Source organism: Jaculus jaculus, chromosome 11 (assembly GCF_020740685.1).
Source record: "Jaculus jaculus isolate mJacJac1 chromosome 11, mJacJac1.mat.Y.cur, whole genome shotgun sequence".
NCBI lineage: Eukaryota > Metazoa > Chordata > Mammalia > Rodentia > Dipodidae > Jaculus > Jaculus jaculus.
The window spans coordinates 111646889-111662265 of record NC_059112.1 but is presented as its reverse complement, the minus strand read 5'-3'; the positions used below and the strand labels follow the sequence as shown (position 1 = coordinate 111662265).

The 15377-nt window shown below is 50.7% G+C and overlaps 1 protein-coding gene across 1 annotated transcript in view; it reads right to left on the bottom strand.

Moving 5' to 3' along the window:
* Clcn7 (chloride voltage-gated channel 7) overlaps positions 1 to 15377 on the bottom strand; it is a 31647-nt gene that overhangs the window by 7443 nt on the left and 8827 nt on the right. The window contains exons 2-15 of the mRNA XM_004652151.2: positions 12458 to 12529; positions 9471 to 9542; positions 9296 to 9361; positions 8768 to 8900; positions 8350 to 8459; positions 7462 to 7542; positions 5515 to 5577; positions 5347 to 5430; positions 3478 to 3571; positions 3161 to 3225; positions 2574 to 2690; positions 2105 to 2159; positions 1200 to 1260; positions 430 to 568 (exon numbers count right to left, since the gene is read on the bottom strand). Coding sequence (XP_004652208.2) covers positions 430 to 568; positions 1200 to 1260; positions 2105 to 2159; positions 2574 to 2690; positions 3161 to 3225; positions 3478 to 3571; positions 5347 to 5430; positions 5515 to 5577; positions 7462 to 7542; positions 8350 to 8459; positions 8768 to 8900; positions 9296 to 9361; positions 9471 to 9542; positions 12458 to 12529 — 1212 coding nt within the window. The remainder of the gene's footprint in view (positions 1 to 429; positions 569 to 1199; positions 1261 to 2104; positions 2160 to 2573; positions 2691 to 3160; positions 3226 to 3477; positions 3572 to 5346; positions 5431 to 5514; positions 5578 to 7461; positions 7543 to 8349; positions 8460 to 8767; positions 8901 to 9295; positions 9362 to 9470; positions 9543 to 12457; positions 12530 to 15377) is intronic.

Here is a 15377-nt window from a genome sequence, read left to right as displayed (position 1 = left end):
CAACAGTCCTGTGAGCAGGCAGGCTCGGCTCCCTCTGGCTGGGTACTAGCCACTACCCACTACATGAGGGGCACTTCACCCATCTGCTAAGGAAACACACAGGCAGCTCTTGCTTTAGGGCTCTTATGAACCATCTGACAAGAGTATCCCTGTCTGGTTTCTATGCCATACAAGTGTGTCTTCTGTTTACACCACCTTCTGAAGCTCTCTCCAAGAGCTGCCTGGGAAGAGAACCCCATACCACCAAATTCCCCAAGTGCTTGGCCGATAGCCTCATCCTACTCTAAGGGCCCTGGACGAGACCGAGCCCAGGGTCCACTGGCAGCCATCCCAGGAGCACGGCCACCCACAGCCTTTCTGCTGTGGGCCCTGAGCAGAGCTCCTGGGGGCTGGCCCTGTCCGCTGGGCTCACCTGTGCCTCAGGCCTACCTGAAGCGGGTAGGACATGGAGCTTCCCCGCAGGGGCTGGCAATCCCGGGAGGAATAAATCAGCACAAAGGCAACCGTGGCCGTGACAGCAGCCACCAGCATGGCCTCGATCACCTGCAGGCAGGGCCTGTGGATGTACCTAGAGCCCAACGTCAGGAGAGCTCACTTCAGGCATGTCAGGAGCAGACCAGATTGCCCTGCCCTCAGCGGTTGCCATGACAACCTGAGCCAGAGGCTGTGGCTATGAGGGTGGCACCACAGGTTTAATGTTCAATCTGCCCAGACTCCAGGATGTCCTGGGGGTTATCTTTCTCCCTGTGATTAGACTCCCTAGGAAGGCCATCCCCTGCTGCACCCCACCCCCCAGCAGTTTAGACAAGTCCAAGACCCTAGAAGAAAGGCTAGGCCAGCCCAGGACTTCCCCAAAAGCTCCACACTGGCTCAGTCTCTTGGTTCTTCTAACAAAAGGGCTGGCAGCCCCAGGTGAGGCTGGGTAGTGTCTAACCTGCCTAGAGCTTTCTCTGCATGCCAAGTTTATCTGCTATCTCTCCTGATCAACCTCATGTACACAAACCCTGGGCCTGAGGAGAAGTCCTTCTCTTAGCCGAAGGCCTGCTTGTCCCCCAGGCCACATGTCCTGAGCAACTCCAATGAGCACAGATCTCCAGGGAAAGACCCCCACGTGTAAGGCCTAAATGTCTTGTCTATGTCCTGAAGCCCGGTGTGGCCATACCTGTCATTGTGGTACACAAAATGGAGCTCTTTCTCACCTGATTCGAAACATGGTCAGCCAGTAATTCAAGGCATTAAACACGGCTCCAAGAATGCCACCTGTAAGCAGGAAGAGGAAGAGGCTCATGTTAATTTCACAGGGACCCTGGCTCCATAGGCTGCCAAGGAGCAGGAGGGTGGGGGGTGGGGGACACTGCTGACTTGCACATGCATCACTCTGGTGGTTGTCTTCCACTTTCTTTTTCTTTTTTTCTTTTTCTTTTGGCTTTCAAGGTAGGGTTTCACTCTAGTCCAGGCTGACTTGGAATTACTATGCAGTCTCAAGGTGACCTCAACCTCATGGCGATCCTCCTACCTTGGCCTCCTGAGTGCTGGGGTTAAAGGATTAAAAGCCCTGCCACCACACCCAGCAGTCTTCTGCTTCTTACAGAGCAATATGGGTTAATCAATTCTTTACCTGGAAACCCAAACCTCAAAACTTGGGAGAATGCATGTCACCCATGGTAAAAAATCACGTACCTGACCTCACACTATGGGTACAAGATGTACAGTACACGGATGTACTGTGCTTAGGACTGAGTCCCTTCCCCAAGATCTCTCACTATGTATGAAAATGCTTCAAAATCTGGGGAAAAAAATAGCAAATCTGAACTATTACTGGTTCTGAGCATTTTAGATAAGGGACCCTTATCAGATGTCTTAAGCAAATGCTATCTTGCCTCCCCAGGACTTTGTCAAAGGAGAAGTTAAGTTCTGGATCTTCCTGAGCTGTCCAGCTCCATATGTGACTGTGTAAGACCCCAGGCACCCTGGCAGGGCAGTGTCTGGCAACAAGAAGGAGGGGACCTCACTCTAGGTCACTGCAAAGCTGAGCAGCAGAGTTAGGGCCTGTAATTCCTGATAAAGGTTCACAGAGGTCTATGCTATGGGGAGGGACCCTTACCGACCACACCCATGGCGATGAAGACAGGAATCTCGTGGATGGTGTACGCCATTTTCTGTGCAGGGGAAGAAAGTGAAGGCTGTGAGGGACTGTGTGTATCATTCCTGCTGCTTTAACTCCAAGACTGGATACATGTTCTGCCTACATGTGCAGAACTGACCTTTTAGCACTTTCATACAGGTCCAAAGAGATCTCACAGGTGGAAGAAGTGGGTTCTCCTTATGGCCAGCATGGACCCAGCCTTGGCAATCAAGCCATCTCTCACTGCAAGTATGGGACACCCAATTCCCTACTTGGGCCCCTATGCACACTACTACAGAACTTCAGGGCCTAGAAGCTGACAAGCAAGAGTTCAACTTCATAGCCAAGAGCTAGGATTGTCCAAAGTCTAGTTCAAGTTGTGGCCTTAAGTCAAGAGGGTCCTGAGCTGGTACCAGAAAGAGTGAGGTGGGACAGGGAAGAAAGTTACCTCTGAGTCAAATCTTCCAAAATTGATGAGGCCAGGGCTTGACAGGTCCCACATGTTTCCATGGTAGATGCTCAGAACAAAGTTCAGCGTGAAGGTGGAAATCATGGATGCAAAGAACTGTGGCAGAGGCCAGAGTCTCAGAGCTGTTCCTGGTCCACCAAGAACCCTCAGAGCCCTGCCTGGCCTACCACCCAATGCCCTCAGAGTCACACCTGGCACATCTAGGCCCTCAGAGCTGTATCAGAGCCCACCCATCTGAATGCTGGGTCCAAACACAGAGACTAAAGCCTCCGGTTACTTAGGTGGTTAAGTCTGGAGATCCCACCCAAAAACACAGGAATGAGGGTCTGCGAGCCAGGTGGCTTGGCAAAGCTGGGGTCACAGCCTTGTAGACAAGCCAATGAAGACTATGAGAGAAGGGGGTGGGTCCCAGGAGCCACCCAGGGCTAGCAAGGACACCAGTGAGTGTGTGGAGCTGCTGGACCCAAGGGTAGGACAGGTTGAGCGTGACATATTCACTCTCACCAGATGGCTGCTAGTGCTGCCTGATCTCATGGAAAGGGGACTCTCCTGTCACAGGCACTTACGATCCTCCACGTCAGGAACTGGTTCCAGAAGGAGGCACCCTCCTCAAGGCTAAACAGGACTCCACCTGGAAGGCAGACAGCAGGGCTGAAGTGCCACCCAACGCCACAGGACAGCCACCCACTGCCAATGTCCTCCTGAGCGCTCAGTGAACTAAAGTGTATCAAAGAAAAGCTGTTGCATGGGGCCAGGCCCGTACTCATCTGGAAATACCAGAACTGCTTCTGCAAGAAAGCAAGGAAAGCCCTGCTTCTTGAGCCTGGCCACATATGAAGCCTCGCAGGGTGAAGCTACAGACCGGGTTCTGGCCCCTCCTCACCCACAGGTGCTCCAAATGCAGCCGATACTCCAGCTGCAGCTCCTGCTGAGACAAAGTCCCGCTTCTCCGTGTCTCTGCGGAAGTACTCGAAGATCTGGAAGAGGAAGACAGGGTGTTGTAGGCAGCACTGCAGGGTCATGCTTCAGGAAGGAGGCTGGAGACAGGTTCCAAAATGGGACAGATTGAGAGATGCAAGAGGGTCGTGGTGGCACACGCCTTTAATCCCGGCACTCGGGAGGCAGAGGTAGGAGGATTGCCATGAGTTCAAGGCCACCCTGAGATGACAGAGTTAATTAATTCCAGGTCAGCCTGGACCAGAGTGAGACCCTACCTCGAAAAACCAAAAAAAAAAAAAAAAAAAAAAAAAAAAAGCGAGAGGGGCTATAGAGATGGCTCAGAAGTAAAGAATAGCTCCTATGCAAGCATGAGGGCCTAAGACCACCTGAGTTCCAATCCCCAGAACCCTGAAAAAGCTGGGCATGGCCTCTGTAACCCCAGCCCCATGGAGAGCAGAGCCAGGAATTGCTGGAGCTCACAAAGAACACGCTCCAGGGTCCGCAGAGCACTGGTGGTGCTCTAGCTCAAGCAAGACCAAGAGGAAGAGCACCAGAGGTCCCAAGACTCTGCTTGAGCACAGTGGGTGCACCCCCCCAAAAGCAACCACTTGGGGCCCTGCAAGGGCATGTAAATAGGCATGTGAACACCCCCCTCCCCGCACATACACACACATGAAAAAAGAGAGAGAGAGAGAGAGAGAGAGAGAGAGAGAGAGAGAGAGAGAGAGAAAGAAAAAGACATGCACAGGGGGGGTCTTCTTAAGAATCAAAGCACTGCCTACTGGAGTCTTAGAGAGCAGTACCACAGGCAAAGGCAGAACACAGGCTAGGAGCACCTGTCTGCACAGCCACGACCCCTCTGTGACGGAAACCTGACTTCTGCACCTTCGAGAAGGTTGTTAGTGCAGGGCATGGTGGTGCACACCTCTAATCCCAGCATTTGGGAGGCTGAGGTAGGAGTATCACTGTGAGTTCAAGGCTATCCTAAGACTACAGAGTAAATTCCAGATCAACCTGGACTAGAGCAAGACCTTATCTTGGAAAAAACAAATAAATAAATAAAATTGCTAGCACTTCTGTCTAGCTTTACCCAGTGAGCTGAGAAAATCCACTGACTGGAAAATCTAAATTCATTCTTGACTCAAAAGCCAAGTGTGGTAGTAAACACCTGTAACCCCAGCTCTCAGAAGGCTTGAGGCTGGATCATGAATTTGAGGACAGCCTGGGCCACACAGTGAGACTGTCTCAAAAGAGGGGGAAAAGAGGAGTTAGGTTGCTACAAACATGTTAACTGGCTCCAAATTCACAAAGAAATTTGGTGCAATGTCTTTCAAAATGATGCCGCCGGGCATGCTAGCACACGCTTTTAAGCCTAGCACTCCGGAGGATTGCAGGAGGCTGAGGCCACCCTCAACAGATAGTGGATTCCAGGTCATCCTAGACTAGAGTGAGATCCTACCTCAAACATCAAAACAAACAAAAATGAAAGTTGGTAACTGTGGAGAAATAGGACAAAATTATCCCACCTGCCCCTTTGAGAAGCAGGTGGGATCTACAGATCTTCTGCACAGAAATCACATCCACACCCAACCTGCAGCCTGGCCACAGAAAAAAAAACACAGGGCCTGAGTGAAGGAACTACGCTCACCTTGTCTGGGAGCAGGCCACACTGTCCCTTGTGGACAGGCCAGTCCTGCCTAGAGGCACTGAGGAAGACCCGCAGGTGAAGTGAGGACTTGGCATGAGCATCAGCCCACTAAGAGACATTTATGTCCAACCATCCTAGTCCGCATGTGCGTGGAGGAGGGCTCACCTTGAAATCCCGCTTGAGTGACGTCGACCGTCCCTGGGAAATGCCAGCAGCAATCACTGAACCTGAGTGGATCATCGGCCCTTCCTGGAAGCACAAACCCGTTATCAACCAGAAGCCTCCCTGGCCCTTAACGACCTCTAGATAACAGTATCACACACTCTTGTTTACCTTTCCCACAGCCAGTCCCCCTACCACGGACAGAATCACGCCAGACACCTTGATCACCAGCGTCTAGAAACAGGGAAGATGTACAAACTGGTAAACACACGGTCCAGGTATGAAGAACAAAGATGCACATAGTGACCTAAGCCATCTGAGCCACAAAGGCTGGTGCCCTGGTAGTGTCTTCAGGCAAGGCTTCCCACTGCGCCTCCTCACTGCACACGGCTGGACAGCAAGCACAGCTCCTGCTCTTCACCCCACTGGGGATATGGAGCTCTGCTGGCCATAGAGCCTCGTTTTACAGCCTGCACCTCTGCCCTGGCCCAAGCACATCTGTACTTCGGAGGATGTTTCTGCTGGCTGGAAGTGATGGCACGGTCCTCACTCCGTTAGCACGGAAGAGTTGCCACCTGGGACTTTCACCACTTACTCCATGGACGCCCCTGTCCCAGTGAGTCCTATCTGCATCTCATCTGAGGATGTGTGTACATTGTAAGTTTCCCCAAACCAAGCCATAAAAATGGAGGCTGTGGGATGTAGAGAGATGGCTTAGCAGACCCATGTTTGACTCTCCAGATCCCACATAACCCAGGCGCACAATGTGATACAAGCGTGCAAGGTCACACATGCACACAAGATGGCACACCTGTCTGGAGTTCAACTGCAGTGGCTGGAGGCCCTGGCATGACAGTTCTCTCTCTCATAAAAAAATTACTAAGAAAAACAAATGGAAGCTAAGGGCCAGGGAGATGACTCAGAGGTTAAAGTGCTTGCCAGCAAAGCCTAAAAGCCTGAGTTCAATTCCTCAGTACCTACGTAGAACCAGATACAGAGTGGCACATGCATCTGGAGTTCCTTTGCAGTGGCAGGAGGCCCTGACATAGCCCTTCTCTCTCTCTTTGTTCTTGCTTGCAAATAAAATTTTCTTAAAAATGAAGGCTGAAGCCAGGCATGGTAGTTCACACCTTTAATCCCAGCACTCAGGAGGCAGAGGTAGGAGGATCACTATGAGTTTGAGGCCAGCCTGAGACTACATAGTGAATTCCATATCAGCCTGGACTAGAGTGACACAGTACCTTGAAACACCATTAAAAAAAAAAAAAAAGGAGCAGCCAGGCGTGGTGGCACATGCCTTTAATCCCAGCACTCAGAAGGGAGAGGTAGGAGGATCACCATGGGTTTGAGGGCACCCTGAGACTACACAGGTCAACCTGAGCTAGAGTGAAAACCAAAAGAGAAAAAAAAAAATGAGGCCGAAGCTGGAAAAACCAAAATAAATAAATAAAGGTAGGCTGACAGATGGTGACTCTTCTAAACTGCTTCAGCAAAACTTTCTAGAAGGTTCTAGCCAGCCCAGTAGGAATAACCAAGTACCTTCTATATCCAGCAGCTCCAGGTCCACAAAGTACAAGTCTCTGCAGCTACTCACCAAGCTTCATCAGAGTGTGACCACATTGGCCCTCCTCAACCACAAAGCACAACCCAGGAGCACCCCAGGGAAAGCCAATGCCTTCTGCCCTCCTGAGTCGGGGACAGGAAACATCCCTGGGCTAGGAAGGCTGGTTGGACACAAAGAAATGGTAGAAGGTGGACTGCAGCGTGGACATAGCCACTAGCCCCTTTAGAGCTAGGCCACTACCAATATTAAGCATAATAAGTATTTGGGGGAAAACTTTTTCTAAAAATAGAAAAAGAAAGGATAATTCCTACCCTAACTAAAGACTGCAGTCCTCAGCCACAGACACATAAAACACAGCTACAGTCAGAACATATACACTGGCTAAGGCTTCCTGTACTGTGTAATACTCTCACAGATCAGTTTCTGCCACTTTCCAATAACAGCCTATTAGCAGATGCACACATCCCACTGCTCGTGGCCTGGGGCAGACATGCAGGGCAAGCAAAGACAGATACATCAACGAAGACCCTGTACACTGGCCACTGTACACTCACCTTGAGCCGCACTACGTGGGGGATCTTCACCCCGTTGAGGAAGCACTTGATCTGGGGGATGCCACTACCAGCAGCAACTGGCTAGAAAGAGAGGTGTCACTGAGCAGATGCAGCTCCCACGGTCACAGAAGATGTGGCGCAAGGCCTAAGTAACAGAGGCCTTCACACATCCGCACCCCAGAATGGAGCAAAGTCAGACAATAAATCTTGTGGGGACATGTGAGGGACTACAAGATGAATCAGAAGGGGGACAAGGTGGGGGACAGTCCAGGGTGGACAGGACACTCATTATGCACCAGGCATAATCAAGAGCCTCCTAGATATGAAATAGCTGCTCTGCATCTATATAGAAGGTTCTGGATGTTGCCTGTTCCTTCTTCCATCAACCTAAAACAAGGACAGGGGGAAAAGCGGAACCCATGAGAAGACACCTGAAGGGGTCATCCCTGTGGTGAGAGTACGGTCTCTCTGAGGAGGGACTGGTCCTATTCCTTCCCTCCTCTGCTTAATCACCTGCATGGGTTGGCTCTACTCCTGAAACTCTGTAGGCCCTGGGCAGATCTTGCTACATGTGAGCATGGGGCAGGTATGGCAAGTCTGTGTGGAAGAGGGGTGTGCAGTGTGTGTGGCAGGGGGAGAGGCAGGGTGAGTGAGCATGTCCTGCTGGGTTGGGAGTTCCACCAAGAATCAGGCTGAGGATGTCCCAGTATGTTTTCTGCTCTAACTGAACATTTCCCATCTGTACCGCACTATGGTTCTCCCTGGCAGAAAGCTGGGCCACAGGCAGACAGGGCCCACGGTGAGTAAGCTCAATGGCCCATCCATCCACTGAAACCCCGAGCCCAGCCTTGTTCTGGAACACCAGGCTTCCCACCACAGCTGCTGTACCTCCATGAAGGCCACAATCACGGAGCCCACGAGCACAAACGCAGAGTTCAGCGTGGCCCACAGCAGGAGGGAGAAGGAAAGGCCACCCTTCTCTGTAAACTTGTCGATATCTAGGTGTTTGTCAAGGATAGACATGCTGTCCTCAGGGTACACATCTGCCCTGTCTACCACATTTCTGCAGCCAGCCTACCCAGCCCAGTGAGTCATGTCCTGGGCTAGCTGCAGCAGGCCATGGCACTAACTAGCCAGCTCAGACACCCTGTAGCCTGACTATACCACACACGTGCAGGGCCTGGGGAGCAGTTAAGTTCCTCCAGGACTGGCCCACTCCACACTGCCTAGCTGTGAGGGCATATGCATAGGCTCCAGTGCTGAGCCACAACCCACAAGCTCCGTGCTGGGCAGCTGTGAAGGATACTGTCCTTGATGACCCTGTACTTGAGGCCAGCCAGGTTTTCCACCACGATGTCAATGAAGCAGGCCACAAGGCCTGTGAGGATGCCGATGAGGGCACATATGACCCAGCGCTTGATCTCCACTGTCCGGAACGCCTGGGAGTGGGGGTGGGTTGCAGGGTGCAGTCAGAGGTGGGCCATCATGGTACACAGATGGTGGCACTTAGCCTAAGTCCTGCAAAGGGAGCCTCAGCCAATGCTTCAATGACAATGGAGGGCCATGGGGCCTGAGGAAACAGGGAGGTGAGTGACATTCCCAACAAATTTACAACTTGCTATTGGCATTCTGGACACGGACTGCCATCGCCTATCTACAGGAACTGCTTTCTTGGCCCTCCCTCTGTTTCCAGTGTCTGGGGCCAGGTGTCACATGCTCCCCAAGACACAAACCAGGGGAGCAAACAGTGGCACCAGAACTCAGAGACTGGGGAAGATGGATGAACACCGCCTGGCCAGGAGGGCAGCACCCTGGCCGGCAGCCTCAGGCTCACCGTGTGGTTTATCCGTCTCTCCTCCTCCAGGAAGAGCTGGTTCTCACTGTTGTCATAGTCCAAGCTCTGCAGACCAAGGCACAGGGGTCACGGCCACTCAAAGTGTAGCAGGGACATGGAGGAGGGCTAAAGGGGGCAGGGCCTGGGCCCAGGGCAGGAGGATAAGGGGACCCACCTCATACTTAAGAGACAGAAGTTTCTCATTGTGTGGGATCTCCTTGGGGAAGGTGTGCGGAGGGTCCACTTCCTGTGGAAGGAGAAGGTATAGTATTACGTTCTCTAGAAATAGAAGCAAGGAGGAGGAAAAGAACGAATTCCCAACTCAAACTGTCTGCCTCTCTCTCTCAAATAAATAAATTTAAAAATTCCCCAGTGTCAATTAAAAAAAAATTCCCCAGTGCATAAATAAGTCCAGATGCACAATGTGCTACAAGTGTTTAGAGTGAGTTTGTAGCAGTAGGAGGCACTAGGCACACTCATATTCTCTCTCTCTTCCCTCCCCTCTCAAATGAATTAAGGAAGTATTTTAAAAAATTATTTGTGGGCTGGAGAGATGGCTCAACACTTAAGGCACTTGCCTACAATGCCCAATGACCTGAGTTTATTTCCCTAGTACCCATGTCAAGCCAGATGCACAAAGTGGCATCTGGAATGCATTACCAGTGGCTGGAGGCCCTGGCACACCCATTTTCTCTTTTTTCTCTCTCTCTGCTTGTCAATAAATAAATAAAAATATTGAAAAAATTATTTGTGGGTGGTGCAAATGTGCAAGCACATGCACACAAAGGTCTCATGCTGCCGCAAACAAATGCCAAATGTTTGCTCTACTTTGTTTTTTCTTTTTGGTTTTTCCAGGTAAGGTTTCACTCTAGCTCAGGCTGACCTGGAATTCACTAGGTAGTCTCAAGGTGGCCGAGCTCATGGCGATCCTCCTACTTCTGCCTGGGATAAAAGGTGTGTGCCAAAATAAATAAATAAAAGGTTCCCAGCTAGCTCCACTTTTTTTAAAAATCTACATGGGTGCTGGGGAATTGAAACCAAGCTCATAGGCTTTGTAAGCAAGAGCCTTTAACCTCTGAGTCATCTTTCCAACACTACTTAAAAATACATATAATATATATATAGCATATTAAAATATATATATATATATAGGGTGGAGGGATGGCTTCGCGGTTAAGGCGCTTGCTAGCAAAGCCAAAGGACCCAGGTTCAATTCTCCAGGACCCACGTTAGCCAAATGCACAAGGGAGTGCACACGTCTGGAGTTCGTTTGCAGTGGCTGGAGGTTCTGGTGCGCCCATTCTCTCACTCTCTCCCCCACTTTCTCTGTCAAATAAAAAAAAATTAACAATATATAGATAGATAGATAGACAGACAGACAGATAAGATGCAAGCAGGGAGAGATAGAATGGGCACACTAGGGCCTCCAGCCATGCCCATTTTCTCCCCCCCCATAAATAAAATATATATTTTTTAATCTAGGCTGAGCATGGTGGTGCATGCTTTTAATCCCAGCACTTGGAAGAAGGATCACTATGAGTTTGAGGACAGCCTTAGACAGAGTAAATTCCAGGTCAGTCTGGGTTAGAGTGAGACCCTACCACAAAAAGTCACTCAAGGCCAGGAAGGGTCGTTTGCCAGTGGAGGCTGAAGGGAAACACTGGGTGAACCACTCTCACTCTTTGGCATAGTCATGTTTTGTGCCAGAGTCCCTTTTTTTTTCTTTGTTTTTCTTTGTTTGGTTTTTCAAGGTAGGGTTTCACTCTAGCCCAGGCTGACCTGAAATTCACTCTGTAGCCTCAGGGTGGCCTTGAACTCACAGGGATGCTCTCATCTCGCCTCCTGAGTGCTGGGATCAAATGTGTGCCACCATACCCAGCCCAAAGGCTCCTTTTCACTAATTCCAGACCTTGTGGGGCTCCAAAATTTTGGGGTCTCTGCTTCCCAGTAGGACTGGGATTACAGGGGTGCAGAGCCAGCTCAGCTATTTTATGTGGGGTCTAGAGATTTGAACTCACGTAGTCTCATGCTCCCTCAGGCTCTCATGCTTGTAAGAAGCAGACGTAACTGCTCTCTACCCTTCATCTGACTTTTCAGTTCAGCAGAGCTAAGAAACAGTTTACTTGGTCATCTACAAGCAAGAGCATGAAGCTGGACCCTTGCCTCACACTGTATCTAAGAATCCATGCAAAATGGGGTCAAGACTTAAAACTAACTCACTCAGAAAAAGATGGGTAAATCTTCATGACCTTGGAGCAAGGCATTTTTAACTTTGATATCAAAATCACAGCAACAACAAAATAAAACAGGCAACTATGACTAGTTTTTTGAAATGTTATGTAAGAACACCATCAAGAAGGTGGGAAAACCAAAAAGCTAGAAGGATTGATTTTCAAATCATGAGATATTTGTGTCCTGAATAAAGGACTCCTGTAGATCAATTATTAGAAACCAATGACTCAATTTCAAAATGGGTATAGGACCTACACAGGCACCTCTCAGAAGACAACATAAAGCCGGGTGTGGTGGTGCATGCTTTTTTTTAATCCCAGCACTCTGAAGGCAGAGGTAGGAGGACCACTGAGAGTTCAAGGCCACCCTGAGACTAATAGTGAATTCCAGGTCAGCCTGGACCAGAGTGAGACCTGACCTTGAAAAACAAAGGCAACATAAACTGCTGACAGCACATGAAGGCTCTACATCACGATCCATGGGGGCAAATTAGAACCACAGAACCATGGTAGATACCACCAACGATGAAACAAATTTCATTGGGAGGGGATCATAAATTATTTCTATGCTGAATGGAGCCCACCCAGCCCAGAGGACCGAATTCATGCTGAAATCAGAGGACATGACCAGGTCTTCACACTCTGCAGACTCTTGGCACCACTGAAACTTGTGCGCTCAAGAACCCCTCCCAAGCTGGCTTTCTTCACACAAGCTAAGCCTGCTTAAGACCTTTGTACTTCACACCTGTGTCTGCCACCTCTGTACATATAACTGTGTCTACCCTTTGTGCATGTCTCTGGGTCCCCACTGTCTGTTGGTCATGTTGCCCAAGCCACTCCTGCAGCCCACTGCCCACCATCTTTTGGTGAAGCTTGCACCATTTGCCCTCCACCAGGATCAGTGGGGAGAGCGGTGTCCTGTGCCACTCACTGGGTCCAGGAGCTCGTCGTCCAGCTCCACATTGTTCATCTGTCCAATTCGGAAAAATGCAGCATGCGATGACTGAAAGCAGAAGAAAGGGAGATGAGGGGATACAGAGTGCAGCACATTCCCACTCCCAGCCCTTGTCCTGGCCTCTCTGGGTGCTGGAACCCAGGCATGCTTCTGGTACACACAGCCTATGCAAAGAGCATGGGACAGAAGGCCCAGCTTTCCTTGCCTAAGAAGGCCTCACAGCAGGGCCAAGGGCTGCAGGGTGCACTCAAGTAAGCCAGTGTGCCCATCCCAGGACCTTCTCATTACCACTGCCCTAAGACCATGCCTGGCTGGTGGCTGGTGCAGCTTTCCTGGGTCTATCCTTGCTTCAAGCAAGGACAGCTGGTCAGATGCACAGCTGAGTGGCTCTCTGTAGGAGGTCACTGTAGTGGTGCAGCTTTGGGCAGGTGCAGGGCAGCCAGCACCTTCTGTTGGGATGCTATCCTGTGAGCTGCCAGACCTCCTGGCTGAGCCCAAACTTGCCCAGGAAGGCGGAGGGAGCCAGATAGGAGGAGACAGTACTGAGGTTCAATTTCAACTATTTCCTGAGGTTTTTTTCTGAGTCTACAAAAATGCTGTGGGGCGGGTGAGAATCAGCTTTTCAGCTGGGAGAGAGCCTCAAGCAGGATCCTGTTGTCTATTTAGAAAGCAAAAAAGCTGTAACAGAAACAGCACAGTCTGAGCTCCATGGTCAGCCCCAGCATCTGATGGATCCAATCCCTACAGCTGTCTCTCACCTGGAGACAGAAGCCAGCTGGACCCCAGTATATGCCAGTATCCTTCTCACTTCCAGGACAAGCCCTCCCTCACCAAGGCTCATCCAAAAACTCCACACTTCTTGTGGACACAACATTCAGCTGATGCACCAGAGGCAGCCGGGTAAAGATGGTGTAGGAACAAGGAGAGGCACAAAATCTCATTCTCCTCTCAGCCCTCACCCCACCCCACCCCATATAAGGACCACAACTACAAACAGGAGAGGAGGGGCAAAAATAACAGAATACACTCTCGCAGTACTGGAAGCCAGAACCCCAATATCTACCAGTGGTGAGGCCTTGCTACCTCCACAGGCTCTGGTCTCTGCCCATCCCAGCAGGCTTCCCTGTTGCTCTGTGGTTCTGTGTCCATTTCTCTCTTCAGACACACCAGTTGGGCTTGGGGTCCTCCCTGCTCCAGGATGACCTTGTCTTAACCAGAGATACTATAAAGGCCCTGTTTCTACAGGAGGTCCCACTCACAAGTTTGGGGGTTCAGATGTGGGAGGGAGGACATGAACATCCCACAACACAAATGATTTCCAAGGTACAGTTCACATAACTACCACCAGGCCCCACTGCAGAACTGCGTATGCAAATGTCACTATAACAAGTGACCAACCAGAATGCAGCCTTCTCACGAAAAAGACCCGCAGCGCCCTAAACTGATGAACCCAGGAGAAAGGCAGGCACACTCTGCAGCCTGCTGAATATTGTGTGGGCCCACAACAGCCCAGGTCCACAAAAGAACTCTACCCTGGAAGGGCACTGCTACAAGCCGCCCATCAGTTTGTGAACAGAAATGCATGTGATAGGCAGTGCACCTGACCAAAGCTGATTCCACAGGACCTTGGGGCACCAGCTACCATGAACCCAGTGTGCCTCCCCAAGGAAATTCCCCCAGGTGTTAAGTGGCCAGGCACACAGAGCAGGGACAATGATGCAGGGATAAAGGGCATGGAATAGAGGGGCTGGAGAGATGGCTTAGCAGTGAAGGCACTTGCCTATGAAGCCAAAGGACCCAGGTTCGATTGTCTAGGACCCACGTAAGGCAGATGCACAAGAGGGCACACTCATCTGAAGTTGATTTGCAGTAGCCAGAGGCCATGGTGCACGCATACCTTCTCTCTACCTATTTCTCTCTCTCAAATAAATAAACAATTTAAAAACATAAAAAAAAAAAAAAGCACAAAGCTGGCATAGTGGCACACGCCTTTAATCCCAGCACCTGGGAGGCAGAAGTAGGAGGACCGCCATGAGTTCAAGGCCACCCTGAGACTACATAGTGAATTCCAGGTCAGCCTGAGCTAGTGAGACCCTACCTCAAAAAGCAGAGAAGGGCAGGCTGGCCATTTGTCTCACCCATTACACATGGGAGTTGGATGAACTAAGGACCATCAACATGGCTCCACTGCACCACAGGTGACCAGAGTCAGGCCCACAGACCTGGATATTTTGGCAGGTTCTAAGAACCACTGCAGAGGTGCTGGCTATGGGGTCATGAGCCACATGACAGCACTTGGTCACATGATTGGAGTCCTCAGCCCCAGGCCTGGGAGGATGCAAAGTGAGCTGCCCACAGACTGTGGCAGCAGGGGCACGGGGAGGTGAAGGCTGAAGGCAGTGTATGACAGCAGGGAGCTCGGGAAGCCCCGGCCCCTCTTTCGCCATCTCAGCACACATGCTTCGCCCTCTTTAGCACATGGGCTGAGGAGGGCTCAGGGTTGGGTGTGACTGAAGAGAAGGAACAAGGACATTCCCCAGGTGCATCTACACATACTGTAATGCTGGCCAACTCCGGGCTCCAGCACAGAGCTACAATTACCTCAGATGCCTCCCTAGAGGACCTAGAGGAGAGGCACATGGCTCTGCTCAATACTGGCTGCACAACTCTCCTGGGAACCCATAATGATCTCGAAGTTCAGCAAGCAAAAACTTCTGCACCTCAGCAGAGGGAAAAGACAATAGATGGTAAGACCCTATTGCTGAAGACTCCACATACTTGGGCTGCAAGGTCACTGAGAAACCCTGCTGGAGCTGAGCTAAAAACCTCCTCCTTGTAGACCACCTGACAGAAAGCTAGAAAAAGCCATTTTGCATGCAGTTCAATGGGAGAAAGA